At 49.6% G+C, this 27,869-nt stretch overlaps 2 protein-coding genes across 2 annotated transcripts; one reads left to right on the plus strand and one right to left on the minus strand.

The window, feature by feature from the left end:
* The first annotated feature begins 7,223 nt into the window (after positions 1–7,223).
* LOC103532413 (myogenesis-regulating glycosidase) lies at positions 7,224–9,576 on the plus strand. The gene has a single exon (XM_008498164.2). It carries the CDS (start codon positions 7,330–7,332, stop codon positions 9,415–9,417), a length of 2,088 nt encoding a protein of 695 aa, XP_008496386.2. The 5' UTR covers positions 7,224–7,329; the 3' UTR covers positions 9,418–9,576.
* Positions 9,577–12,718: 3,142 nt separating this feature from the next.
* On the minus strand, positions 12,719–27,446 carry LOC103532467 (myogenesis-regulating glycosidase). The gene is made up of 2 exons (XM_030466725.1): positions 27,349–27,446; positions 12,719–18,638 (listed from the first exon to the last, which is right to left on the minus strand). Exon 2 carries the CDS (start codon positions 18,499–18,501, stop codon positions 16,465–16,467), a length of 2,037 nt encoding a protein of 678 aa, XP_030322585.1. The 5' UTR covers positions 18,502–18,638; positions 27,349–27,446; the 3' UTR covers positions 12,719–16,464.
* Positions 27,447–27,869: the final 423 nt, after the last annotated feature.

Raw genomic sequence — 27,869 nt, forward strand, 5'->3', positions numbered from 1 at the left:
GTTCTGTAGCCTTAGAGCCCATTCTTCCATGATGCATTGGCTTGCTGAAGGCATGGTGTAGCCTTGTACTTAAAGATGCTTTCTTCAAATTGTTTCCACTTTTCCTGCGCTGACCCCAGGAGAGTACAAGCTAATTTCCAGCTGTGGTCTCTCCCACGCAGAGTACTATAGTCCCATAATTTCTGGCTCTTGGTCACAAAATTTCTACGTGCAGTTAGTTCTTACTGACCTGACTCCTGTGGAGTGTGCAGCTGTGTTCTTGGCTCCATCATCAGTTTGATGGGTGCATTGCTTTCTCCTCTTAATTTTGCAGCTCACAGTGAATTTAACCAGAGTGAACTGATGAGCAAGTGGAAGTGCCTCTCCTGATAGGGATATTCTGTTATACACCACATCTTTGAACACAGGGATCACTCACCAACCACCCAAATACAGCCCTGTCTAGATGTAGGGCCAGTGCTGCCTTCTGGAACACAGCAGCTGGAAGAGCAAGTGGAGCTGAATATTTTGCTAGCCTAAAATCCAAGGGATGGTCAGGAACAGCACAGCCACTGATTAGGTTTCACCTCAGTCTTGGAGCCAGCAAGTCTTCACCGAGCTTAAAATCTGAGCTCAATCCTGCACCCTCACTGTCATCTCAGGACAGGGATGGCAAAAGTCACACTGGGCCCCTGGGGTCAGGAGGGCTGGGGCTCTGTGAGGACCCTCCATTTGTTCACTGTTTTAGGGATGCAGTCTTCATCTGCCCTTGGGTAGCCTCCTTTGGGCAGAGGTGCAAATCCTTATTAGCTTTTTTTCCCAGATGTCTGGCCTCTTGCAGGTTTTTCTGTCTGGATGCTCGTTCAAATTGCTTGTGAAAGGATCATCTTCAGGCCTGCCGGGTAATTTCTGAAAAACCCAGGGAAGTCTCTTCTGCTTATGACCAGGCTGAGTTTTGATGGTAAAACCTCTATCACACTAATCAAGTTTCATTCATCCATCTGTCCATCCACATTCACTTTGAAGATGGGCTTTCACTGTTCTGATTGAAGCTTGATAAGTGTCAAGACAAGATGAAAGATCTGGGGTTGTCTCTGCAGTGAAACCTTTGACCACAGAGAAGCACTTGATGTCAAACATGTAAGAAAATAACCACAGAAAAGACCCTGCATCTTCATGAAGGGATACAGAGAGAAAAAGAGATTTTTAAGTACTAAAACTCTCCCATAGCTGAGCAAGGGAGCTGGTTTGGCATAAAGCTGCATCTTCAGAGATGTCTGGGTTAGATGTGGTCCTTGCATCCCTGCTCCCATGTATGCAGCAGGCTAAGGCTGTAGGAACCCCAGAGCAGGTGCTCTCCACCTGCCCAGAAGCCTCATGTCTCTATGTGAATATGTCAGTGCAGCAAGAAAAATGCCTGCCCTGCTAGGGCAGATATGAGATAAACTGCCCAGTGCCTCTTACCCTGGCAGGCAGTTGGAGTAACCCAGGCAGAGCTTGCAGCATCCCTCAAGAACTTATCTGGAGTGTTTGGTGCTCATTGTTGCTCTCTGGCTCATTCTCACAGGAAAATAGCCACCAAGAGTGGTTCCCCTCCTAGATGAAAGCCTTTAGCCTACTGAGCCTTTTTTACCTCACGGCTGTTGCAGGCAGCTACCAAGGACTTCATCTCCAAGCAGAGCCTTCAACTGAGTCTGGGTCCGAGTGGGAGAAAGCCCAGCTCAGACCCAGATTCTTTCCTGACTTATTCTTTCACCTTGCACGAACCCAGCTCACTGACTTCATTCAGAGCACCCTGAGCTGAGAACATCTTTTTCCACCCTGTTTGCCTGTATTTCCACTGTCCTCCAGACTGCTCACATGATTCCAGCTGCAGCACACAATAACCTTCTTTCTCCTCTCATGCTCTCACATCAATTTGCTCCTTTGTCAGGGAAAGTCACCTCAAAAACTTCCTGGAGCTCCTCACAAGCACTGATTCTCATATAGCAGAGTCTGATGGTCTCTGCAGTCCCCAGGGGATGCTGAAGGATGGGGTCATCCTGCAGCCCTGGGAAAAGACTGGCAGCATTCCCTGGGCTTCAGCCTGGGCTTTTGGCTCAGCAGATGGAGCTCCTTCCCAAGGATGTATGATGCTGCCGACTACTTGCAGCTCGGAGCAGCACTTGAGCACTGTGTGCAAGCTTGAGTCAGAGAGAGCCCTGAAATGGGGAAAAAATTGATTTAGCATTTTTTTTTTCTGCTGGTTTGGGAAGGAGGAGTTTGTTCGTAGAAGAGGACAGAAGTGGGCCTTCCCACTGCTTGTTCCTGTAGCAATTAGGACTCAAAGACCTGTGCAGTAAACTCTGCTTTGTTCCCAGTTGTGAAGGACTGGGGTTCTCTTGATAAGGAAAACCCCAAGGTAATATTTCTGGTCCAGACCTGAGCTGGTTTTGTATGGATTGAGAGGGCTTGCATAGGGTTACCTGATTTGTGGCAGCACTTTGTAAAGGCACAAGCCAGCAGAGTATGTGCAGACACCTTCATGCTGAGATGAGCTAAAAAACTTCCAGCCATCAGGGGCCGTGGAGAAGAGTGTGGAGACCCCCAGATCATCACAGCTCTCAGAAATGAGCCTGCTCAGAGCAGACTGGTGGTGGATGTGGGTCTCTCCATTATGCTGGTGCATCCTGACAGGATACAACAGCAACCCTCCTGGCAGGTTGGACTCTGCTGGTGGTATGGGGTTAATATGAACCAGACTGCTGCAGTGGGATCCTCAAAGGCCAAGGGTCAAGGCAGCAAAGCCATCACAGTTAGCTCCTTGCTGGAGCTATCAGGAATTGCTCAAAGCCCAAAGCTGGGGTCAGGGTTGTAGACAGCACTCTTGCTAATATACTCTCTATTTTGAAGCACAAGCAAGCTTTGAGTTTTTTCCTTCTGGAAGGAGGAGAAAAAAATCATGCCCCACTCCATGGGAGGGACTCTGGTCACATCCAGGGACGTGGGTTCCCCTGCCTGCACCACATGGGTCACAGAGCGTCCTTGGCAATGTCACCCCACCCTCTGCATCCATCCCCCAGCCACTTACCCTTGTGCTAAGCCTTGTTGGCTTTGTAGCTAATCTGTGGCAGCTCATGAGATAACCTTGGCTCTCCCTCTCTCCCCCTCTTTGGCTGCAGTGATTGCAGATACCTCTTTTCTCACGTCACCTATTAGCACTGAAAAAAGCTGTGGGCAAACCTTCCCCAGGCCCTATTTAGCAATGAATTCCCCATATGACGCCAGTGTGTCCCAGACTGATGTGGGAAATGAGAGCTGATAGGGACTGCTTTCTTTTTTGGGGTATTTTTTCTATGAAGAAGGTCCCATTTTGAAACAGTTTAAGAGAGCTTGGTAAATGATTAATCAGTTCTTGCAGAGTTTGGCAGGGCAATAGTTTGTTTATGATCGTGACTTATAGCTACCTGTGGTGTTTTTCTAACAGAGAATGTTGTAGACCCTCCCTATGAGCACCTGGTAGTGACTCCTAAGTGTCTGAGAACCTGTTATAAAAGGAACTTTAATATAGAAAGCTACCCCATTACTTAAAGGCAGAATTATTTCCTGGTGGGTTCTTTGATGAGTGATGCCCACCATGCATTATCCAGCAGCTAAATCAGATGGAAAGGAAAAAGTCTGAGGATTCAGTTGTCACCTAACTGAGACCTGGATTAAGGCCTGACAGACTCATGCCATGTGTGCTAAGAGATCAGGGGGGCTTCTGGGGACAGATTTGGTCTGGAGGAGGCTCTGAAGGTAATTGTACAAATGGGTTTGGGTATGTAACTGCCTTCATGCTGGCTGATGTGTGTTTCATCACTTGAAACTGTTGCTTAGCTTCTGTTTAACTCTGAAAGAGTCTAAAGTCCTGGCTCAGTTTTTGCATGTCGTGGTGCAGGATATGTCAATGTTTAATCTTTGCATGCTAAAGCCTGCTCTGAAACAGGCTGAGGAATCCTGGCACTTTTTGAAGGAAGGCCTGGGGGATCCAGACCAGGTCAGCATCTGATAAACCAGCCCAAATATAACTCAACAGTGCCTGTGTCCTGGACCCATCTTACTTTTGGAGCATTGGTCCCATCCTTGCTTGGAAGCAGTAGCACTTTGCCTGGATTAATTCAGAATCCACTGGAACAGAGAGATTAGACTGGTTAGATATTCATGGAGGAGAGACACTGTGATGCCTTAACTCTGTGGATGAAGCAAGGAAGAGGCTGGATCCAGACTCCAAGTCACCCATGTGTGCCTCTTGGCAGGACTCTGTGCTGCAGAACTCAGAACTTGTCCAGCAGGCGTTTAGTGTTTTCATAAGACATAAGCTTTGGAAGAGCAGGACTTCAGAGCTTCAGAGACTCCTGCCCCTGGCAGGATCTATCTCAGCAATCCAAATTTCATCCAGGTCACACCAGTGCCTGTGCTTCCCACCTACCAACTACATCACCCAGGCAGTTCCTCTCCTCTTTGAGGGATGGGGTGGAGTACCCATGCAACATCCACCACATCATCGGAGTGGGGAAAACACAAAAGGCCCCAGGGACAGGACAGTTTGGACCAGAAGCCCTGTCTTGCTTGCATACTCTTTCTGCCACTCATGTTCTGTCCCTGGGGAAACCAAGAGATTTAAAGCAATTACCTGGGATTTAAATCACTGCATAGAAAGCTAGGGAACTGCCCATGCATTCTTTGTTCTTGTAGGGATTTTTTAAACCTGATGCCCCTGGGTTAATTTTGTTTTTTAAAATCTGTTGTTTAATATTAAAAAACAAAAAAAGAAAAAAATAACAGAAGCCCTGAAAGACATTTTTTCCTTTTCCTTTCTTGTTTTTATTGGGTTGTTTTGTGTTTTTTTGTTTTGTTTTGTTTTTTTGTTTTGTTTTGTTGTTTTTTTTTTACCCTTGAAAGTGGTGGGGTTTATCTTAAAGGAGAGTCCTCTCTCCAAACTGGCTGGGAGGCCAAAAGGAGGAAGGAAGAAGAGGAGGAAAGATCTGAGAGCAGCAATTGACTGACCCAGCACATAAAAACATCTTCAAAGCAAAGGGGTTGTTTTGCAAAAACACCAGGGTTTCTCTGCAAAGAACTCAAGCTGGAGATGCAGAGCTGTGTCAAGGAACTGAGCCAGCACTATGGACACTGCCAGCTCTGAGCATTTTGGGGCTGGCAGAATGCCCCAAGCACATGTGTAACCTAACCTGCTCCCCCAAATCCCCCCTGTCCTGGATCATCACCTCTTTTTGGGAAGCAGTCACCTTCCTTCTCTCACCCCCCACCTCAACATGGCTTTCTTGGGAACACTTTTATCCAGCCTGGCTCTTTTTCACAGCAAAGCCTCAGTCACCTGAGAACACATTACAAAAAATAATCAAGAGGTTCAGCTGGGTGATGGGGAGGCTGCTGCAATTGATCCCAAGCACAGGAACTTCTAATATTTTTAATGGCTCCCTGGCCATCTTGTCATCTTAGATATATGTAAGATATATATATGTATACTTAGATACTGATACCACAGCAGTGCTGCTAAGACAAACAGCACGTATCGCTAGGCAATACATTCTCTTCCTCTTCATTCTCTTCATTACTCTTCATTTTCTTCCTCTCCATACAGGCTTTTATTGCAAACTTTCATTCCAACAAGTCACACAGACCCCAGGATGAGGCCAGGCAAGCCAAAAACTCAGCTGTACAAAGTGTGTTCCCTCATATTGTCTGCCTCAATTTCCCTTACCTGTTATTTGTGTTGGCAGAGGATGTTCCTGCAGATGCTGTGGATGCCTAGGTGATGCTTCATGCAGCCAGTGTGTTATCTTCTTGTGTATTTCTTGGCAAAACAAGGTTTTAATGAGGTCAACAAGCAGAGAGAGGTGGTTTTTCAGCCTGGAAAGGAGAATGCTCCAGAGAGACTTTGTATCACCTTCCAGGACGTGAAGGGGCTACAGGAGTGAGAGAGAGGGATTTTTTACAAGAGTATGCCATGACAGGGATAGGGAGAATGGTTTTAATTGAAAGAGTAAAGATTTAGATTGGCTACTAGGAAGAAACTCTTTAGTGTGAGAGTGGTGAGACCCTGGCACAGGCTGCTCAGGGAAGCTGTGGCTGCCCCATCCCTGGAATTGTTCAAGGCCAGGTTGGATGGGGCTTGGAGCAACCTAGTTCAGTGGGAGGTGTCCCCGACCATGTCAGGGGGGGTTGGAACTACATGATCTTTTAAGGTCCCTTCCAACTGAAACAATAATACGAAAATGAATGCCAAAGGACAGGCTCTCTGCTGTCTGTGTTTGACATGACACAGTTACACAAAGCTAAGTTCCTTGACATACACATGAAGCACAAATTTGACATAAATAGAACATTCCATTCCAACCCAAACCATTCTGTCATTCTGTAATTCTATGATCTTGCAACAACTTCAGTGGCACCTGCACACCCTGTGATTATTATCTAGCATATTGCCTTGCATAACCTGGGGAGTTACAGAAACTGAATTAGATAAAAAATGGAAAGGTGTATGCAGGAATTTTTCCCATGCTCAGGCAAGAGGGGCTGCCTCAGGTTGACATCTCTCAGCCTGGCAGCAGGGCTGGCAGCTGAAGGGTTTAGCACAGCTAACCTGGACCAGTGCAGGGCTGGCTGTCCCTGGCTACGAAGTGCACAAGTGCCCTTGTCCCCATGTCCCCATGCAGCTCAGGGAAGTGGCAAAGTGCAGAGAGATACCACTTGCTGTCTGCATCTCTGGGTGGTGGTGGAGAACGCCAGGCAGAGGCTAAAGGCTTCAGCACTGTGTTTCTCTGCCTGCATTTGATGATGAGAAGTTGTAGTCAGGTGGTAAAATCCTCCAGTGCATGTTATTAATGTAAAAACAGATCAGCTTTTTGACATTCAGCTTCTGTGTTTAGGTACCAGCACCTTTCCCTGGCCCCCTTGTCCCCTAGGCTCTGCCCTGGCTTTCATCCTCTTGACCTTTCTCTGCAGGGCTCAGGGAAGCTGCAGCCAAGAGAGTGTCACGAGACTCCTGGCACAGCCCTGCTCCAAAAAAGCTCAGCCCAGCTGCCAGAGATCAGGCAAAGCCATCACAGAGCAGATCAAGACAGAGCTACAGAGCAAGCGAGCTGGGAGGGCTGCAAATGGGAGGAGAGAAACAAGATTTGATTGGGGTTTTTTTTTTAATAACATGGAATATCATTTGGAATAACGTTTTGTTTCATGGAATAACATTGCAGGTGTGAGTAGCCAGGCTTTGGAAAGGAGATTGTGATCATATTCATGTAACAAAGTGGATTTTGTGCCCTCTCATTGGAAAAAAGATTCAGGAGCAAAGTCTCTAACTAAGAAGTCATGATTACCTACCGTGCGGGAAAACATGGGAACAATCAAATGAGTGATGCCGAGAAAAGTCATTTGCCCAAAAATGTCACACCGGTGAAGCAAAAGCCCTCTAAGGAGCTGAGGCCCATGCTGATGGCCATCTTGTTGGGCCTCATCCTGTTCATTGCTGCAGTGGTGGCCTGGTGCTACTACACCGTGTCCCTGAGGAAGGCGGAGCGCCTGAAGACGGAGCTGATGGACCTGCGGGCAGATGGCTTTGTCATCAGGAACCAGCACGGGGAGGTGGTCTTCCGCCTGGCCTTCCACTCAGGCAGGCTCGACCTGGAGTCGTGCTCCAAGGAGGGTGAGATTTTGAGCTGCTCACGGTCGAGCACGGGGCCGCTCAACTTCTTCATCCAGACAGTGAAGCCCAAGGACACGGTGATGTGCTACCGCGTGCGCTGGGAGGAGCTGGCGGCCGGCCCGGCGGTGGAGCACACCATGTTCTGGGAGGACGCCCACTGGTACGGGGGCTCGGAGATGAGCACCCAGCACTGGCCCATCCGCCTGGCTGGCTACCAGGAGCCTGTGCCCTACGTGACGAGCGACGTCTACTCCTTCCGAGACAGCTTTGGGGGCATCCTCGAGCGCTACTGGATCTCCTCCAAGGCAGCGGCCATCAAGATCAACGACTCGGTGCCCTTCCACCTGGGCTTCAATGCCAGCGAGCGCACCCTCTTCTTCCAGGCCCGCTACAAGGACTCTCCCTACAAACCTCCCCCGGGGCAGCAGCCCTTCCCCGAGCTCAGCTACCGTGTCTGCGTGGGCTCCGACATCACCTCCATCCACAAGTATATGGTGCGCAGGTACTTCAACAAGCCCTCCAAGATCCCTGCTGAGAACGCCTTCCGATACCCCATCTGGTCCACCTGGGCACTCTACAAGAAAGATATCAACCAATATAAAGTTCTGGATTTTGCACGAAACATCAAGAAGTACCATTTTAACTGCAGCCACATTGAAATCGATGACATGTACACACACGCTTATGGGGACTTTGACTTTGACCCTGTCAAGTTCCCCAATGTGACAGAGATGTTTGCAAAACTAAGGGAAGATGGGTTTAAAGTCACACTGTGGATTCATCCATTCATACACACAAATTCTTCCAATTTTAAGAGGGGGATTGAACGTCAGCTGCTCATCAAGGAGCCATCTGGGCAGCTGCCAGCCATGGTGAAGTGGTGGAATGGAATTGGGGCCATCCTGGACTTCACCAACCCAGCAGCCCGGGACTGGTTCCAGAGCCACCTGCGCCAGCTCCGACACAAATATGGCATCTCCTCCTTCAAGTTCGATGCAGGTGAGACCAGCTACCTGCCCAAGCAGTTCAGCACCTTCCGCCCACTCTCAGACCCCAGTATCTGGTCACGGCGCTACACGGAGATGGCCATCCCCTTCTACGAGCTGGCCGAGGTGCGGGTGGGCTACCAGTCACAGAACATCTCCTGCTTCTTCCGCATCATTGACCGTGACTCTGTCTGGGGTTATGAGCTTGGTCTCAAGTCCCTCATCCCCACGGTGCTCACCATCAGCATGCTGGGGTACCCTTTTGTACTGCCAGATATGATTGGAGGAAACTTCCTGCCCAACAAGACAGATGGGGCAGTGGAGATCCCTGACCGGGAGCTGTATGTGCGCTGGTTGGAGCTGTCAGCCTTCATGCCCTCCATGCAGTTCTCCATCCCACCGTGGCTCTATGACAAGGAGGTGGTGGAGATTGCTCAGAAGTTCACCGAGCTTCACGAGTCACTGGTGGCTCCACTGCTGCTGGAGCTGGCCGGGGAGGTCACTGACACAGGTGACCCCATCATCCGTCCCATCTGGTGGATCTCTCCCCGCGACGAGGCCGCTCACCGGATCGACTCCCAGTTCCTCATTGGGGATACCCTGATGGTGGCCCCTGTCCTGGAGATGGGCAAGCAGGAACGTGACGTGTACCTGCCAGCGGGCAAGTGGCGCAGCTACAAGGGGGAGTTGTTTGAGAAGACCCCGGTGCTGCTCACAGACTATCCTGTTGATCTGGATGAGGTTGCCTATTTCCTCTGGGTTTCCTAATAGGGTGCTACACCAGCTAGGCAATGGTCTCAGGGATTAGTGGGCTAATGACATAAATGACCTGGGAATTTTAATTGTTTTCAAAGGATATATACTTCTGTGTGAAATCTGAAGGAATCTTTCTGTCCCCTGTTTTGTCTGGCAAATGCTGTTGAATAACTTTGCTATTAAAATATTTTGGTTGCTGTCTTTGTTATTGCAGTGTGATACATACAACATATAGACACAGTCTCTGCTTGTATTTCTTTCAAGTCAAGAAATTCCATGCATGCTTCTAGTTTGCAAAGCTGTGAAAGTTAGTTTCACAACTGATTCCTTTTGATATTTATAGTTCCATAGAATCACAAAATGGTTTACGTTGAAGGCAGCTTGAAGACTACCTAGCTCCAACCCTTCTGCTGTGGGCACCTTCCACTAGACAAGGTTGCTGAAAACACCACCTAACCTGGCTTTGAACATTTCCAGAGAGGGGACATCCACATCTTCCCTGGACAACCTGTGCCAGTGTCTCACTACTCTTGTAGTGAAGAATTTCTCCCTAATGTCTAGATAGATCTCCTATTGCAGCTTAAAACCATTCCCCTCTCTTGTCCTATCACTTACTGAAAGTCCCTCTCCAGCTCTCCTGTATGTAGCCCCATCAGGTAGTGGAAGATGCTCTAAGGTCTCTCTGGAGCCTTTCTTTTCCAGGCTGAGCAACTTCAACTCTCTCAGCCTGTCCCCATAGCAGAGGTGCTCCAGGCCTCTGATTATCTTTGTGGCCTCCTCTGGAGTCACTACAACAGCTCCATGTCCTTCTTTGTGGCCTCCTCTGACTTGTTCTAACAGCTCCATCTCCTTCCTCTGTTGGGGGTCCTGAAGTGGACACATCACTCTAGGCAGGGCCTCACCAGAGCAGAGCAGATGAGCAGAATCCTCTCCCTCTCCCTGCTGGCCATGTTCTTTGGATGTAGCCCAGGACGCAGGTGGCTTTCTGAGCTTTAAGCACACACACTGCTGGCTGGTGTGGAGCTTCTCATCAACCAACATCCCCAAGTCCTTTTCCTCAGGACTGCTCTCAGTCCATTCTACACCGGAGAGTGTATTTGTGCTTTGGATTGCTCTGACTCAGCAGCAGGACCTTGCACTTGGCCTTGTTGAACTTGATGTGGTTTGTAGGGGCCCACATCTCCAGCCTGTCAACATCCCTCTGGATGGCATCCCTTCCTTCCCGTACGCTGGCCACACCACACAGCTTGGGGTCATCAGCAAACTTTCTGAAGGTGCGCTCAATCCCACCATACATGTTGCTAACAAAGATGTGAAACAGTAGATTTCATTTACCTAGTGAGGGAGGCTCTGCAGCAGAGTACATTTTTTACAAAAGCAGTCTGATATTATCATGAAGAGAAAGGCACACAAGTCTCAGCTGTCTGATGGATGCTGATGCAAAAGGGGAACTTGCCATTTCTCAAAACCTAAGCTAATTGAGCAACCAAACGAAGCTACAGCACTTGCTGATGCTGTGGCAACAGTTTCCCCTCCTTTTATTGGAATCTTTTGTTGAGCACCAGCTCCTTTCTTCAAAACATGTAACAAAGCTGCAGGCTGCAAGCTTTAAATAAACCAAACTGTGGTAGTAGACTACTACCAAAAATTAATAACAAATAAAAATCCCTGCTTCTCTCTACTTGGCTTCTGGGATTTTTCCACCAGCACAGACCATATTTATGGCTCTGTCAGGTGAGGGACCTGAAGGCTGGCAGCTCCCACCTAGCTTGGAGTGAACTGCATTTGAGGAGGTTGGTTTTTTTCTTGAGGCTGCCAGCCTGGCCACATGCCCAAAGGGACTCCACTGCTCTTAGCCTGTCCTTTTTCCTTAGTCCTCCCCAGCCTTGGGCTCTGCCTCTGCTTGTCTGACTGTTGGGGTTTTTTGTTTTTGTTTATTTGTTTGTTTGTTTTTATTTTTTTGTTTTGTTTGTTGTTTTGTTTTTGGGTTTTGTTTCTTTTTAAATCATTTAATCAAAGCTGTGATTTCCAGTAGCGATGGACATGCTCCTGGCCAGGACTGTATGGGTCTGCAGTCCAGCTGCTGTGACCTGTATGGACCTCCTTGAAATATGGCTTGAAATGAATTGGGCTTTTGCCCGTAAGACCCACTGTGGTTCAGACTTTGCCATTAACACTCCTCCCTCCACTGTACCCAGCTGTGGATGTGTTTTCAAGCACTGCCACATAGATGGGACTCAGCACAGTGCAGATCCCCCCCTTGCTGTCCCCAGATCCCTGCTGAGCTTCACTCACCCTCCCTGTGCACAGCACCAGCCTTTTGGAGGGTGCAAACCAAACCCAAAGTCCAAACTCACCAGTTCCAGGGAGGCAGGTGCTGCAAGTTTCCAACCTGCCTCCAGGTCTCCATCTGGCACCGGCTTTGCCCCCCCAAGGTGAGCATCAGCCAAGCATAAAGATGCTGCTCACACCCAAGAGAGAGGCAAAGAGTTGGAGAAATATCTTTTGTTGCAAAAGAAGAAAATCAGAGTCTGTCTTGACCCCCAAGCTAAGCCATGAATATTGGTCAGTGCTCCTGATGACTGGGTGGCCCAAGGCAGGCTGTGTTTTCCACAAGAATAGATAGAAAAGGTAAAAATATCATGGCATGGGGCAAGGCAGGCTTCTTAATGAATTTCACCTGCTCAGATAGCCACAAAAATCCATTCTGCCCCCCTCCCAGCCATCTGGAAAGGACCCTGGGGACTGTGGAGACAGCTGGGGCCCAGACAGACCTTCTGGAGTGCCTGAGGGGAGCCAAGAACAAGAAGTTCCTCTTCTTCAGTGCTTGCAAACAGTTCCAAAGCATGTTTCCTCTGGGAGAAGAGTGGACCAGCAACAACACCCCAGTTGATGCTGATGTGCCCTTTTTTGGGTCGATGTCAGCAGGAGTGGCATGATGGTCTAGTCCCCACTCCTGGGGGTGAACCTTGAACCCACCATTGGGTGGGACCACATCAATGTGGTCTTTCCCAGGCCAGCCCTAGGACACAGCTATCCCATTTGCTGTTGGGACCCAAGGGAGGGCAGTGTGTGACTCCCCCACCAGTGGGTCACCTCCACATCCCCATCTCCTCCCACCCCACCACTGTAAACAGAGGAGCAGGGGGCTGCTGGCTCCTTTCTTCAAAACATGTAACAAAGATGCAGGCTGCAAGCTTTAAGTAAACCAACAAAAACTCTGATTTTGGTGGAGTCTGGATTAAAAAAGCCCCAAATATGCCTGAACCACTGGCCCCATGTACTTGATACAGTTGGACACAGTTACACACACTTTTGTTTTCCAAAGTTTTATATCAATCAAGGCAATTCATGATACATTTGTTTTTGTAACAGTTAATAATTAGAAAAGTGGTTTAAAACATGCCCACCAGCATTACAGTCTGATGTAGGATGGCATGTGCAAACACAAGCATCCAGAAAACCCGATACATGACAGTGCAAGCTTCAGAATTCAGTCACATGGGCATCACATTTATCTGCTTCTCAGCCATGCTCCACCCTAGGCAGGGGTGGAAAAAGATGAACCCAACCCAGAACCCCCTTTCAGGATGTTTCCTTGGTTAAATCAAACTAAACCCTGTTTTGCTCAGTGACCCGTGGTGTAAGCTGGAGAAGTCCCCCCATTTGGAAGTTCCCAAGGTCTCTGCACAGAGTGCTTGTGGTGTGAAAGGTCCTAGAGGTCCTTGAGTCCTGCAGGGCTACTGGATAGTGTTAGAAATAGTGGTTCTGGTAATAGCTAGGATGGAAAGGGCACCTGGAAAGCTCTGAGATAGACTGAAGCAGCACTTGCTGAGCCTATTCCTGACATGCAAGGAAAGCTTGGTGCCATGGACCCACCAAGAACTACCCATGTGGAAACTGCTCTTCAGCATTATCCCCCATGTCCTCTCAATAGCTTTACCTTTCTCCTTGCTGGAGTACTGAAGAGCCATGGCCACTCAGGCCATAACTGGAGCATTTATAAAAATAGGGACATTTGATAATCCCACCCATTTACGCATATGGTTAAATAAAAAGAAAATTAAAATTTTTATAATAAAATCCTTTTTCTTTTGATGGGAACAGAAGGAAGATGGTGTTTCTAACAGGAAATTTCCTGCATGACATTCCTGAAAGTGCCCAAAACCACTGTGGGGGGATGGAAGGGAATGATCTAGCAGTTCCCATCATTTTCACAATAAAGGGATACTAGTGGGACCATGGTGTTTCTCTTCACATAGCTTTGCCCCTTGCCAGTGAAGGATGCAGCAAAGATGCAGCACAGTGGGGATAAGGAGGAGAAGACATGCAGCATCCCCCCAGTCATGCTGGAATCCTTCCCATGAAGTCCTAGGTCCAAGATCCCATATCTCCACTGGCAGCTGAGCTGTGCAGCAATATCTCCTCCACCCAATGACCTCCATGACAAGGAAGGACAAGCAAAGGATTTCACAAGCAAAGGAGGAAAGAGCTGGAGGCCCTCAAAGCATGGCCCTTATGTGCTTCTGAGGATGGAGAAGCCCACTGCACCTCTTCCTCCTTGCAGCCTGTGGTCAGACTCATGTCCAGAACCTCTTCCACCTTCACCCTCAACAAAGGCCAAATGCTGCCAGTGCCCTGATGCTGGGGCTCCAGGTTTGACTTCTTGCCAGAAGGTGCCTGTAACTTGTTACACAACTGCTATTTGCACCAGTGGCAGGAAACAAACTGTCCTTTGTGTCTAAAAAATACAAGAAACAGGCTTTGGGACACACTTGTTCTCCCACTGGGCAAGAAACTATAGGGCTCCCCCACATCTCACTTTGAGGCTGAAACATCAATTTATGCAGAGCAGACTCAGGCCACATGGGATGCTCCAAAGAGTCCATCAAACCAGACTTCCTTGCTTCCTAACCACAAAATCACTTGTGATTTTGCCCCAGATATCTACTCCTCGACCCATTGAGAACCCCCAGGCAGAGTGTACCTCCTTTTCTGCCTCATGCAATACCCAGTGCAGGAGGTGAGCTTTGAGAAAGATCCTTATTGGTACCAACACTACCCAACACACAGCTCCATCTTCGTGGCTGGCAGACTCATGCCAGACCCTTGCTGAGCCCAGACACAATCCTAAGAGAAACTCTACAGATGATGAGCACCACTTGGCTGACCACAGCCTGGGCAGGGTGCCCCAAACATTTCCAGCCAGTGCAGTTCAGTTCTGCAGGGGAAAATTAAAAACTCAAGGGCTGAAATGTGCTCCTAAACCAGGGCACAGCCAGGAAACCAGGGCACAGCCAGGAATGTCCTGTCCTGGGAAGGAGGGCTGCCAGACTCCTATGCTGTTTGCTCTGTCTCAGAGTAGAGACTGTCCATGTCTCTCTAAAAATGCATTTTCCTCTACAAAACCAAATAGAAGAACTGGGGAAGAGGCATCTCTGCAGCTCTATCCCAGCTGCTGGGGACTTGGGGTACAGGATCTCGTCACCCTGTGACCCATCCAGAAGCCTTCCACAGCAACCCTACCTCCAGCACCACAAATGCTGCCTGAGGAAGGCCCCCTCATTCTCCTGGGGAAGAGACGGAGGGGCTGCTTCAGCAAGACCACCACCTCCACCTGCAACCTGAGACAGAGGTGGGTATTAGCTTAATTTCGTGATAGACAAGAACATTTCCACAGCTGCAGTGAGAACAGCCACTGGCACAGACCCATCAGTGCAAAAGTCAGTGTTCTGCACCCACGGCTAGCAGCAAATGTCACTGTCAGTTCCAGACACGTGCTGCCTGTGGGTACCAGCTGTTCCTGGGGATGTGCCACACGTACTTTCTGAGAACGTCTTTGCTCTAGGCAGCCCATCCACCATCAACAAACCTGAAAGCTCATCTGTCCTTTAGAAACCAAAAGGGACGACAGAGGCAAGATAATAATGCAATAAAACCTGGCTTTTAAGTGCTTTAAAAAGACTAATGGGGCATGCAGTTATGGAGGGCCCTGCTTTGGGAAAGGCAGTGTTGACACCCAGGGCAAAAGGGTGTTAAATGGGAGAGGAAGTGGTGGGATGAACCTGCTCCAGCAAGGGACACACAGACTGTACAGGTAAAGTACCTGGACATCACTCTAGTAACATGGCCTGCCTGGTACCTGGGACAGTGGAAACATGGGGCAAGTGTTAGTCTGGCACACTAGACTGAAGGGGGAAAAAAATATATGAGTGTATATAGAATCACAGAATGTTAGGGGTTGGAAGGGACCCCTGGAGATCATTTAGTCCAACTTCTCCTGCTAAAGCAGGTTTACCAACAGCAGGCTGCACAGGATAGCATCCAGATGTGTTCTGAGTATCACTAGAGGTGGAGACTCCACAACTTCCTTTCCTCATGCTCAGATGGAGTTTCATGTGTTCCAGCCTGTGCCTGTTGCTCCTCGCCCTCTTGCAGGATACCACTGAAAAGAGTCTGGCCCCATCTTCTTTATAAAGATGAACTTTAGATATTGACATGAGCATCGATAAGGTCCCCTCTGTTTTCTCTTTTCCAGGCTAAACAGATCCAGGCCTCAGACTTTTCTCCTACATATATCTCTCTCATTAGTTAGTTTTCTGCTCTTAAAAAAAATTCCTTTTAAATAAATTTGCCATAATATAAAATTTAAGGCAGGCTGTGCTGTAGCAACCCTCCCACATCACCACGGCCCCATGCTTAGCACTGGGTGCTCCCACAAGATCAGCAGCTCTCTCACTGGTACCATCCAACCTCCACCACCCTTGGGAACTGAACCAGTACTGGGTTTATTAAGTGTCTGTAAACAGACAGACAACTCCTTCCTGACCCACACAGAAAATTCTGCCTAGCATAACACAACTGTAGTCTCCCACCTGCCCAAAACTGGAAAAAAAAAATCACCATTCCTCCAAACAACAATAATTACCCAAAGGAAAGAGAAGCCTATTTAATTCTCTTCCTCATCCCCAGACTCAAATGAAATGTGCAATTAGAGTTATTATTTGTTACAAAGTCCTAGGTAAGGCATGGTTATCCCCAAGCTGGTGTAGCACCCTATTAGGAAACCCAGAGGAAATAGGCAACCTCATCCAGATCAACAGGATAGTCTGTGAGCAGCACCGGGGTCTTCTCAAACAACTCCCCCTTGTAGCTGCGCCACTTGCCCGCTGGCAGGTACACGTCACGCTCCTGCTTGCCCATCTCCAGGACAGGGGCCACCATCAGGGTATCCCCAATGAGGAACTGGGAGTCGATCCGGTGAGCGGCCTCGTCGCGGGGAGAGATCCACCAGATGGGACGGATGATGGGGTCACCTGTGTCAGTGACCTCCCCGGCCAGCTCCAGCAGCAGTGGAGCCACCAGTGACTCGTGAAGCTCGGTGAACTTCTGAGCAATCTCCACCACCTCCTTGTCATAGAGCCACGGTGGGATGGCAAACTGCATGGAGGGCATGAAGGCTGACAGCTCCAACCAGCGCACGTACAGCTCCCGGTCAGGGATCTCCACTGCCCCATCTGTCTTGTTGGGGAAAAAATTCCCCCCAATCATGTCAGCAGATATGAAAGGGTACCCCAGCATGCTGATGGTGAGCACCGTGGGGATGAGGGACTTGAGACCAAGCTCATAACCCCAGACAGAGTCACGGTCAATGATGCGGAAGAAGCAGGAGATGTTCTGTGACTGGTAGCCCACCCGCACCTCGGCCAGCTCGTAGAAGGGGATGGCCATCTCCGTGTAGCGCCGTGACCAGATACTGGGGTCTGAGAGTGGGCGGAAGGTGCTGAACTGCTTGGGCAGGTAGCTGGTCTCACCTGCATCGAACTTGAAGGAGGAGATGCCATATTTGTGTCGGAGCTGGCGCAGGTGGCTCTGGAACCAGTCCCGGGCTGCTGGGTTGGTGAAGTCCAGGATGGCTCCGATTCCATTCCACCACTCCACCATGGCTGGTAGCCGCCCAGATGGCTCCTTGATGAAAAGCTGACGTTCAATCCCCACCCCAAAGTTGGAGGAATTGTAGTTAATGAATGGATGAGTCCACAGTGTGACTTTAAACCCATCTTCCCTTAGTTTTGCAAACATCTCTGTCACATTGGGGAACTTGGCAGGGTCAAAGTCAAAGTCCCCATAAGCTTGTGTGTACATGTCATCGATTTCAATGTGGCTGCAGTTAAAATGGTACTTCTTGATCTTTTCAGCAAATCGCAAGACTTTGTCTTGGTCAATATCATTCTTGTAGAGTGCCCAGGTGGACCAGATGGGGTATCGGAAGGCGTTCTCAGCAGGGATCTTGGAGGGCTTGTTGAAGTACCTGCGCACCATATACTTGTGGATGGAGGTGATGTCGGAGCCCACGCAGACACGGTAGCTGAGCTCGGGGAAGGGCTGCTGCCCCGGGGGAGGTTTGTAGGGAGAGTCCTTGTAGCGGGCCTGGAAGAAGAGGGTGCGCTCGCTGGCATTGAAGCCCAGGTGGAAGGGCACCGAGTCGTTGATCTTGATGGCCGCTGCCTTGGAGGAGATCCAGTAGCGCTCGAGGATGCCCCCAAAGCTGTCTCGGAAGGAGTAGACGTCGCTCGTCACGTAGGGCACAGGCTCCTGGTAGCCAGCCAGGCGGATGGGCCAGTGCTGGGTGCTCATCTCCGAGCCCCCGTACCAGTGGGCGTCCTCCCAGAACATGGTGTGCTCCACCGCCGGGCCGGCCGCCAGCTCCTCCCAGCGCACGCGGTAGCACATCACCGTGTCCTTGGGCTTCACTGTCTGGATGAAGAAGTTGAGCGGCCCCGTGCTCGACCGTGAGCAGCTCAAAATCTCACCCTCCTTGGAGCACGACTCCAGGTCGAGCCTGCCTGAGTGGAAGGCCAGGCGGAAGACCACCTCCCCGTGCTGGTTCCTGATGACAAAGCCATCTGCCCGCAGGTCCATCAGCTCCGTCTTCAGGCGCTCCGCCTTCCTCAGGGACACGGTGTAGTAGCACCAGGCCACCACTGCAGCAATGAACAGGATGAGGCCCAACAAGATGGCCATCAGCATGGGCCTCAGCTCCTTGGAGGGCTTTTGCTTCACCGGTGTGAAGTTCTCAGGAAGGAAGGTATACATGGTGCTCTGCTTTCTCTAGTAGTTTTTGCAGAAGAATGGGCAGGAAGATCCTTTTGCAGAAATTCTGGGGCTCTCAGCAGAAGACAACAGACTGTTAGGAGTGTTCCCAGCTCCACTGAGTCCTGGAGCACCCTCCTCTGAAAATGGAGAAGATATAAATAGTTTCAGACGAATCTCTGAATCAAGGGACCGCTTGTTACCCCTTTGCAGGCCCCATTTCAGCAATTCCCTCCCCACCTTCCCACTGCTGGGTTGCGACATGGCAGGTGCTGTACGCCAAGCCCCAGGCACCATCTCCAATTACTCTGTGTCCCCCTGCATTAGTCTGGGTGAACAAAACCCCATTGCTCTTTATTACCATCCCCACCCTCTCAAGGGAAGATAAAGAGGAGAATAAGGAAGAGAGATGGCAAAGGTCAAAGTTAAAACTGGATCTGTTTTAACACAATCGGGAAGGGGTAGTAACACGTGGGATAATGAGGAAAAATATATGAATATATACAAAACGTAACACTAATGGTTCATGACACAATTGCCCAAAAGTCCTCTGTGGCAAAACCAGCTAATAAATAAATGTCCAGGGCTCTCCCCAACAGCTGACAGAATCAGATCCTGCAAAGCATGTTGGAGACTGAAGATCAAGAGTGGGAGCCTCTCCCCATGATCTGCTCTCTGCAGCTGCCTGGAAGGAGGCTGTGGTGAGGTGGGGGGGTTGGTCCACCACGTAACTCATTACAGGATGAGAGGAAATGTACTCAAGTTGAACCAAGGAAGGTTCAGATTGGATATTATGAAAAACTCCTTAACTGAAAGGGTGGTTGGAAGAGGCTGCTCAGGGAAGTGGTTGAGTCACCATCCCTGGAAGTGTTCAAAAAACATGTGGATATATCACCTCTGGACGTGGTTTAGTTGCCACAGTGGTGTTGGGTTGATGGTTGAACTTGATGATCTCAGAGATCTTTTCCAACCTTAATGATTCTTAATGATTCTATGACCAGACCAGTGAGGGGAAGAAGGAAGCAGGAAGAGGGGAAAGGGCAGACTTTTACACCCTCATGACTTTTTTTTACAGGGTATGGCAGAAAATGGGAGGCAGTCCTGATCCCCCTCTGTTCTGCTCTGTTCCTGGGATCCCTCAGCATCCTAAGTAACACCCTTTCTCTAGGTTCTCCTATTGATCCCATAAAATTAGCCTGTAACACCTGAGGCAGACAACACGTGGAGAACAGCCTAAGACCCACACAAAGGGTCCCCAGAATATAAAGGCCAAATTGTTGCCAAATTGATTTTTTTTTTTTTTTTTTTTTTTTTTTTTTTTTTTTTTTTTTAGGGGTAAAGACTTTCAGTGAGACAGGAGCTGAGAGCAGCAGGGTGTAGAAGGAGGCTAAGCCAGAGCTTCATCAACCCACTGACAGTAACTTTAAGGGACAGGGCTAATTAAGAACCATAAAAGAGACACCATGCAGTGAATTCCAACTAGACGTTCCTAATTTTAATCAATCTGCCTCCCTGGCAGATTTCACTCAACTCACTCCTGACACACACACAGACTCCGGGTGGGGGGAAGGCTAATTTTGTTGGAAGAGAGCAGTGAAGGAGCTCCAAAGGGTTTTTCCTTCACCCAGCACAGCCTCAAGCTGCGTTTCAGCTCCAGCCCACAGCCCCCTTGCATGGCCCCGGGGTGGGATGCGCCAAAAACCTAATGGCTTTTCCTTGGCTGGAGGCTGGCCGGGCTGGGCCAAGCACAGAGGAGCCAGAGGGAAAAAGTGAAGTAAGGACACGGGAAAGTGAGAAACGAAGCCAGCTGCAGAAGGAGCAGGGGAGGGGTGGGGGTGGAAGAAGAGAGCTGGAGAGGCACAGACGAGCTGGCCAGGACCTGAAAACATCCCCTCTCCAAGCCCCAGGGCTGTGAGCCTAGCAGTTCCAGGAAAGCCAAGGAAAAACAAAACAACCTCTTTGCAATAGCTCCCTCTAAAAGGATTGGTGCCTTTTTCTATATTTAAAAAGGAAAAAAAAAAAAAAAAAAGAAAGAAGAAGAAGAAGAAAAAAAGAAAACAAAGAAAACAGAGGAAAAAAAAAAGAGAAAAAGAATAAGATCCAAAATGAAATAGTGAACCCTCTCCGCACCAGATGCCTGGCAAACTAGCACACATTTTCCTCTGCACCTCTAACAGATCTTTCTCCTCTTTCCTCTGCTCCTCTCCCGAGCATCCCCTCAACCTTCCTGCTCCGCTGTGGGGATTGCTCAGCAGTAGACCCAGAGAGGCTTCTGAGCACAAGCTTCACAGAACATCTTATATTCAGCATTTTATATTCACCTTGAAGCTTGTATTGGGCCAAACCTTGCTGCTGGGGGGAAGGGGGGGGACGACTTTTTCATAGTCAGCTGGGTCGTTTTAACCTTCTCCTGGGAGTGGGTAACTTTCTAGGCTGCCAGCTGCTTTAAACGGGATTACGGGGGCATTAGGAAGCGATTAGCTTGGGCGGGCGACAGGTTTAGCTAAAGGACTTGTCCAGCTGCCAAGTTCCACTGAACCCTCATTTGCCAGCTGAGAGCTCCAGCATGGGATGGGGACAGCTCCAGACACCCCAACTGTGCCACCCAGGCTCAGATCCTGCCCCCCTGGAAGGGAACAGGGCATCCTCCCACCACCACGAGGCCGGCTGAGTCCAGCAAAAAATCAGGCAAAAAAGGCAGGGAGCAGAGGGTGGTGGGAAGATGCTGAGTTTGGGATAAATCTTCAGCCCCTCTGTCAACCCTTCCTTGGCTTTAGGATAAACCAGAAGCAGGACAGGTTTGTGTTGGCGATGGTGGTGTGAGGAAGGCTTGCAGAAGTGGCTTGGCCAAAACCATCACAGCTGAGCAAAGCTGCAAGAGGCAGGATGCTTCTGGAAACACAGGAGAGTACGGAGCCCAAAACAGCTCCCTGCCTCTCAGGAATGGGAATTTTTGGGATGCCAGAGAGGGAGATGGAAATACCTGTCACTACCAGAGGCACTGCCTTTGCCTCATGTGTACCTTATCTGGGGGTACAGAGGGGAAAATAAAACACAGCCTCCACCAAGCAGGGCTTAAAAATTATTTGGAAAAGGAGATTTTTTTTAGGTTTTCAGACTTTCTCAAAGAAAAAAAAAATAGGACAAAATGAAGGGTAGTTTTATTTCCCAGCTCTCAGTTAGGGTTTTAGGCCCAAGGAATGGCAGGTACTTCCACTGCAGGGACAGCCATCTCCTCAGTCCACGTAAAACTACCAGTAGCTCCTAGAGTCCCAGGGAGTTTCTGGATTTCCATCTCCCTTTCAGGAGGCCAGTTTATTATTTATGAAGTTGTTCTATTTTTAGGCTGTTTCTTTCTCTTCAACCCCATGGGCTGGAACTCATGACATACACAGAGGAACCATCACTGCCACTGCCAGGAGAGGAATAATGTACTTTTTAAGAAAGGTTTTGCAGCCCTTCGACACCAATCTGCCTCAGAGGGATGTGCAAGCCTGGTGCTTGAGCTGGTGGATTCAGTCCTGCCCTGGTCTCCCTGGCTGGACCAGGATCCAACCCCTGTGGCTACTGGTTTGATGGACATGACCTGCTTGGGTATTTACTACTCTAAAAAAGATGCTGAGGAGGTGCCAAAGTTTAATCCTGGGCCATCAATTAAATGAATGACAGATGCTCTTTATTAGCCCCTCTCCCTTCCCAAAAAGGGGAAGGAAAGAGAATACAGGAGAGAGACTTACAGATTGGAAACTAAACTACACAGTTTTAATGAAAACAATGATGAAAAAGAGCTTGGCCCCAGTGATCCCTCAGCTTTATACTAAGTATGACATGTATGTGATGGAATACTTCATGTTGTCAATTTTGGGTTATCTGTCCTGTCTGCTATTACCCCCAGAAGGGTCTCAAGTGTGACCCCTTTTCCTCCCTTTCATTTCTGGTGCACAAGAAGTTGAGCAGAACCAAGCAGTGGCTTTGGTTCTGCATACCAGTCTCTAGTGATAACTATAAACATTGAGCCTTATCAGCCCTTCCTGCAGACACTGGCTAGAAAAGACACCATGAATTTCAGAAGGTGCAGTCACTTAGAATAGACTGAAATGAAAAGTAAAATTACAAAAAAAAAAAAAAAAAAAAAAAAAGGTGGTTTTGTCCTGGCTAAATAAAAGGATAACAGGGTGTTTGCAGGCATCACCCAGCTTATCATCAATGGGCAAGGAAGATCCCCCAAAACAGTATCCCATTCAGTGGCCTATCTGTCTCCTCTTTTTTTTTTCACCTTGTTAACACAATATACATTCTCCAGTCAGAGATCTGGCCATGACCCAGATGACAGGTAAGTCTCCTGAGCTCTGAGGCATCTCCAGAGATATCTGCTGCCTCGCACTGGGGAGTTGCATCCTGAAGAGGTGCCTGCTCATGTAAAGCCTGTCTCAATATTTTAAGTGTTTTTTGTTTTTGGTTTTGTGTGGGTTTTTTTATACAAACTTGTTATTTTGCTTGACAATGACATTGCAGTCACCTTTAACTTCTAAAAAAATAAAAAAAGGGAAGGGAAGGGAGGGTGTCAAAGCCAAACAGCATGTTTGCAGCTTGCTGTGGTTGCTGGGAGCTTCCCAGCTGACCCAAAACAAAGCTTTTTCTTCCTGTTCTGTAGAAGCAGCAAGTCATCTTGCTTTCACTTGAGATGAAAGCAAAACATCTGAGCAGGACACACTTCTCAGAGTAAAAATAAAACCCCATTTTTTGACCACTTCTATTTTTACCAGCACTGCTGCTAACCATGGGCTGTGAGACCCACAGCACCACTAACCCCAGCAACTTTGCAATTAGGACATTCATTTAAAGAGGGTCAATAACATTTAACTGTGCTCTGTTGCCCTGGTGAGGTTAGGCCTGAATCTTGTCAGAGACACAGACCCACTTCCCCACACAAGGATGCTGGGAAACCCTCCCCTCCAGTCCAAGGTGCTGCTGCCTCCTCCCCAAACCTCTTGGCAGGAGTTGAGCTAAGGGAACACCACAGATTTCACCAGGAGGCATCCTTAACCCCACAGAAGAGAAGGGAATAGGATGGTAAATTAAATAGGAAATTACTTCCCAGAAAAGCAGCTGTGGGGAGAAAAAAGCCTCCACATGCCCTCCCTGCATACCCCCATGGGGGGACCAGCCCTGCCAAAAGGACTTCGCAAACCTGAGATGGGGGATGAACAAACCCTTCCTGGGGTTTTGGTTTCCCTTGGAGAGGTCTGCAGCAGCACTGTAACTTTCTGTGGGGCTTTTTGGAATCACAGAAGGTGAAATCACCATTCCAGCTGATCAGCACTGATGGGATTGGTGGGACAGGCAGGGGCAACCAGCTGCAGTGCTGGCACAGGGCTGCTCCCTGCACATACCAGCCCCCCATGGACCAAATTCCACCCCCAGCCCTGCAGAAGATCCCTCTAAATACTGCACCAGAACACTCCAAGGCTCTGAGTCAGGACAAGGAGGACAAGAGACATGGTTCCTCCTTCCTTGGGGACCCCCACCCTGAGTCCCTCTGGGACTCACAGGGCAGGACTGCTGTGGCGACAGGTCCTGCAAAGTGCTTTTGGGGCTGCTGCTTCTATGGCATCAAATTCCCCTGTAGCTACAGATACGGACATCCCTGGCCAGGAGGCAGCTCGTCTCACTCCTCCGATGCCCACTGGGGACCCCTGCCTGCTGCCCGGCTCTGCAACAGATGGCTTTATCGGCACGTAAGAACAACAAGCCCTGCTACCTTATCCACATCCCCAGCAGCTTTACCCTCTCCATCCCACGAGGGTGTTTCGGGGCTAGGAGCTGGATGTGCCCCAAACCGCCGCGTGTGTCGGCGGGCAGGAGGAGGGGAACCAGCACATCACCACCAGCGAGTTTTCTCGGGCACGGTGTCAGACGGCTGAGCAGCCAACCCTGGGATCCCTGGGATCAGGGATGTGCCGGGAGGCGGCTGCCGCAGGCATCGCGGAGGTGCAATAGGGGGAGGGAGGGATACGGGCTGGCACCTCACCTTCCTGCCAGGTGAGTGAGTGGGGACAGCCAGGGAAAGCTCATCCTCTCCAGAATCAGAAGGAATAATAATAATAATAATAATAATAATAATAATAATAATAATACCACAAAAACAGAAACAAAAAACCCACAAAAACCAACCAAAACCAACCAAAAAACCCATCAACCAACCAAAAAACAACACAGGATTTTTCATTTTTTTTTTCTTTTTTCCTCTCTTGTGATTTTAAGCAGAGCCGTGATTCAGCAACGAGGCTGTCTTGAGTGGAAAGGAAAGAAGCAACTCCACTGCTGCTGTCTGGTTGGTAAGCCAGGATTAAACAACACTGGGCATCCAGAGAATAAACCCCAAATCCAAGGGGGACTAGTGAATACAGAGCTCACCTGTGAAGGACAGACACATGACTAGGACCTCCAAAAGGCCTGCAAAAGGACAGTAGACTTGAAGCTGCAGCATTCTTAAATACTTTCTACCTACACTGTATGAATTTGCATGTTGCAGGCTTAAATCTGCATGTTGTGCCTTAAATCTGACAGTGTCAAGTGGTGCTCCAAACACGTTTAGATACCTCATCCAGTGTCTGACCACGAATACCAAACAGCCACCTGGAGTCAATGCTGGCAACAGAATACTTAATGCTTAACATCCCTGACAGTTGCCCTGTTACAACATCATCTTTCTTTGTTCCTCACCCTGTGCTAATCAGCAAGATGAAGGTGAGCTTTCACTTTAACCCCGCACATCGCTGCAGGCTCATGACTAAACCAACACCCAGGGCTTTTGCTTTTCCCTGCCTTAGAGGCACAGTGTGGCACTTGAATTTGTCCAAGCCACAAAGGTTTCTGAAGACTATAAAATAATGTGAATTCTCCTGGTTGATCCATATGAAAGTGCATTGGAGATGCAGAAGAGAAAGCCCCAATATTCTCCCTTCATGGAAATGTCTGTGTCCACCTCAGAGATGTCCTACATCCCATGAGGAATAGGAGGCAAGCTGTCCCTGAAGCTGTGGTCTGGAAGCCCAGCAGCCAGCTCCTCAGCACCTGCAGGGCCAGCAGCTTGCAGACAGGTATCCACCAACACTAACCAAATCATGCCTAACAGCAGTGAAAGCAGAACACCAAATACCAGCAGTTCCACAGGCCAGCATGCTGGAATGATACAAATCTCTGACCAAAAGAGAAATCAGAGTGGGTAAGTGTAATAATTCCATCGCTCCCACCAAAGGAGACAGCACCAGGCTGGGACATGGTGCAGCAGGGCTGGTCCAGTGGGCAAGTGTATGAAACACCATTGCCAGGCATTGGTTTCCTAGTAGCCTACTTCATTTGCCACGTGTGCCATATTTTGGTACCTTTACCTATCTTTTGTTTCCACAGCCCAATTCCAACTGGTACAAGATGAGCTTCATCTACCACCCTGTTACTCCAACAATCTCTGTCCTCAGTGCTCCCACAGGTGTTACTCTCACTCCTGCTCATCTCCATCCTCAAAGACAAACCACCCCCACACTGAGGGCCCAGCAACTCATTCCCCACCCCAGATCCTCTTGGAACAGAGCCAATTCAGCACTTCGGGAGTGCTCAGCCTTTCAGATGTGAAGCCAGGCTGAAACCCGAGCCCACCCCAGCACCCAAGGGCTACAACAAGATATAGGGAAGAAGTGGTAACCTAAGCACATCCCTCTGGCACGGCCCCTATGATTTTCCAGCCAGTGAGTCACCACGGAGCTCCAGAGAGCACTGGGTAGCTCATGGAGCTGGTCTGGCAACTCAGGACCCCGAATTTCCATCTGTATTCAACAGCCCATCATGATGGACACTCTTGGGCCAAACATCATCAGCCCCTTAAAACTGCTCCCTGAAAGCTCTTCCATGTGCAGATCTGTTGTGCAGACATGACCCCCAGGGCCTCATCCCCCACTAGGTGTTTGCTTCTCCAGGCACTTGCTCTTTAAGCATCGTGAGCATCAAAAGGGAGAAAGAAAAGAGAAAGAACTGTTTGTGCTTTCTCAAAGAGGTTTGGCTGCTTATCACTGCCAGCAGCTCTTGCTGACAGAGGGGCTGTCCCAGAAACCACTCCAAACCAAACCCACACATCCCTGGAAGTTTTTAAGGCCGGGCTGGACAGGGGTCTGAGCAACCTCATCTAGTGGGAGGTGTCCCTGCCTATGTGAGGGGGTTTGGAACTAAATGATCTTAAAGGTCCCTTCCAACGCTGTAAATTCTGATTCAATGTGCTGCATAAACCCATCTGCTGGAGTTTTCAATGCCAAACATCTGTCTAGCAGCAAAAGCTGAAGTTACACTTTGAAAGCAGAGCAGGGGATGTGTCTCTGGCCTCTGTTAATCTTCTCCAGGCTGCAAAGACCTCAACCCAGCACAAGAAAAACTCGCCTGGCTCCTAAACGGTGGAAAGAGAAAAGCTTGTACCCCAAGGTCAGCCTGCAGGCGTTTTGCCTGGACCTCGCTCCGTCTGACACAGCAGACAGGAGATGTGAAGTTGCAGCATTACCCCTGCCCAGCTGTCAATACTTTCCACCTACATCGGAGGCAATCGGTGCTTTCACAGCCCAGCTCTGCGGACACGCGGGACCCCCCGCAACCCTCCTCTCCCCGCTCCTTTATCCTGCTCCTTTTCCCGGAGCAGGCAGGCAGCAGGCAGGCAGCTGCCTCTCCCCGCTGCCAGATGCAGCTTGGGATCTGCGGGAGGGGGCACCCCCCTGCCCGCTTCCAGCCCCAGCACCCTCTCATGACCCCCTGACACATGCCGGGGGATGCACACCACAAGAAAACTGACCCGTGGGGAAAACTCACCGGCAGCACCGAGCCATGGCCGGCCTCAGCGGGGATGGGGCGAGGGGTAGCCGCGCTGGGCACGGCCGTCGGACCGCTGTGGTTCCGGGGTTGGGCGATACCCGTAGCCCCGCCCCGGTCCCGGCTCAGCCGCCTCGATCCGCCCCTCTCTGGGCCCGCCCTGGGTCACTCCTTCCCGCCCAGGACCGCCCCGGAGCTGCGGTCCCCGACGGGAGATGTAGTTCGGGTTCTCGCCCCTCGGCCCCAGACACTCCACCGGCTATTGGAGCTCTGAGGATGTCCAGGGTTGGAGCTCTAGGGATGGCCGAGGGATGCTGGAGCTCTGGGGATGTCCGGGGGTTGGAGCTCTGTGGATGTGGGGTGGGACTGGAGTTCTGGAGATGTCCAGGGGTTGGAGCTATGTGGATACGTAGGTTGGAGGTTTGAGGATGTCCAGCAGGTTGGAGATCTGAGGATGTTTGAGTGGAGTTCTGGAGACGTCCAAGGGGTTGGAGCTCTGGGGATGGCCATGGTGCTGTTGG

This window comes from Calypte anna, chromosome Z (assembly GCF_003957555.1).
Source record: "Calypte anna isolate BGI_N300 chromosome Z, bCalAnn1_v1.p, whole genome shotgun sequence".
Classification (NCBI taxonomy): Eukaryota; Metazoa; Chordata; class Aves; order Apodiformes; family Trochilidae; genus Calypte; species Calypte anna.

Coding starts and splice junctions, on each gene's coding strand:
- LOC103532413 (XM_008498164.2), top strand. CDS start 7,330: ATGATTACCTACCGTGCGGGAAAACATGGGAACAATCAAATGAGTGAT.
- LOC103532467 (XM_030466725.1), bottom strand. CDS start 18,501: ATGTATACCTTCCTTCCTGAGAACTTCACACCGGTGAAGCAAAAGCCC.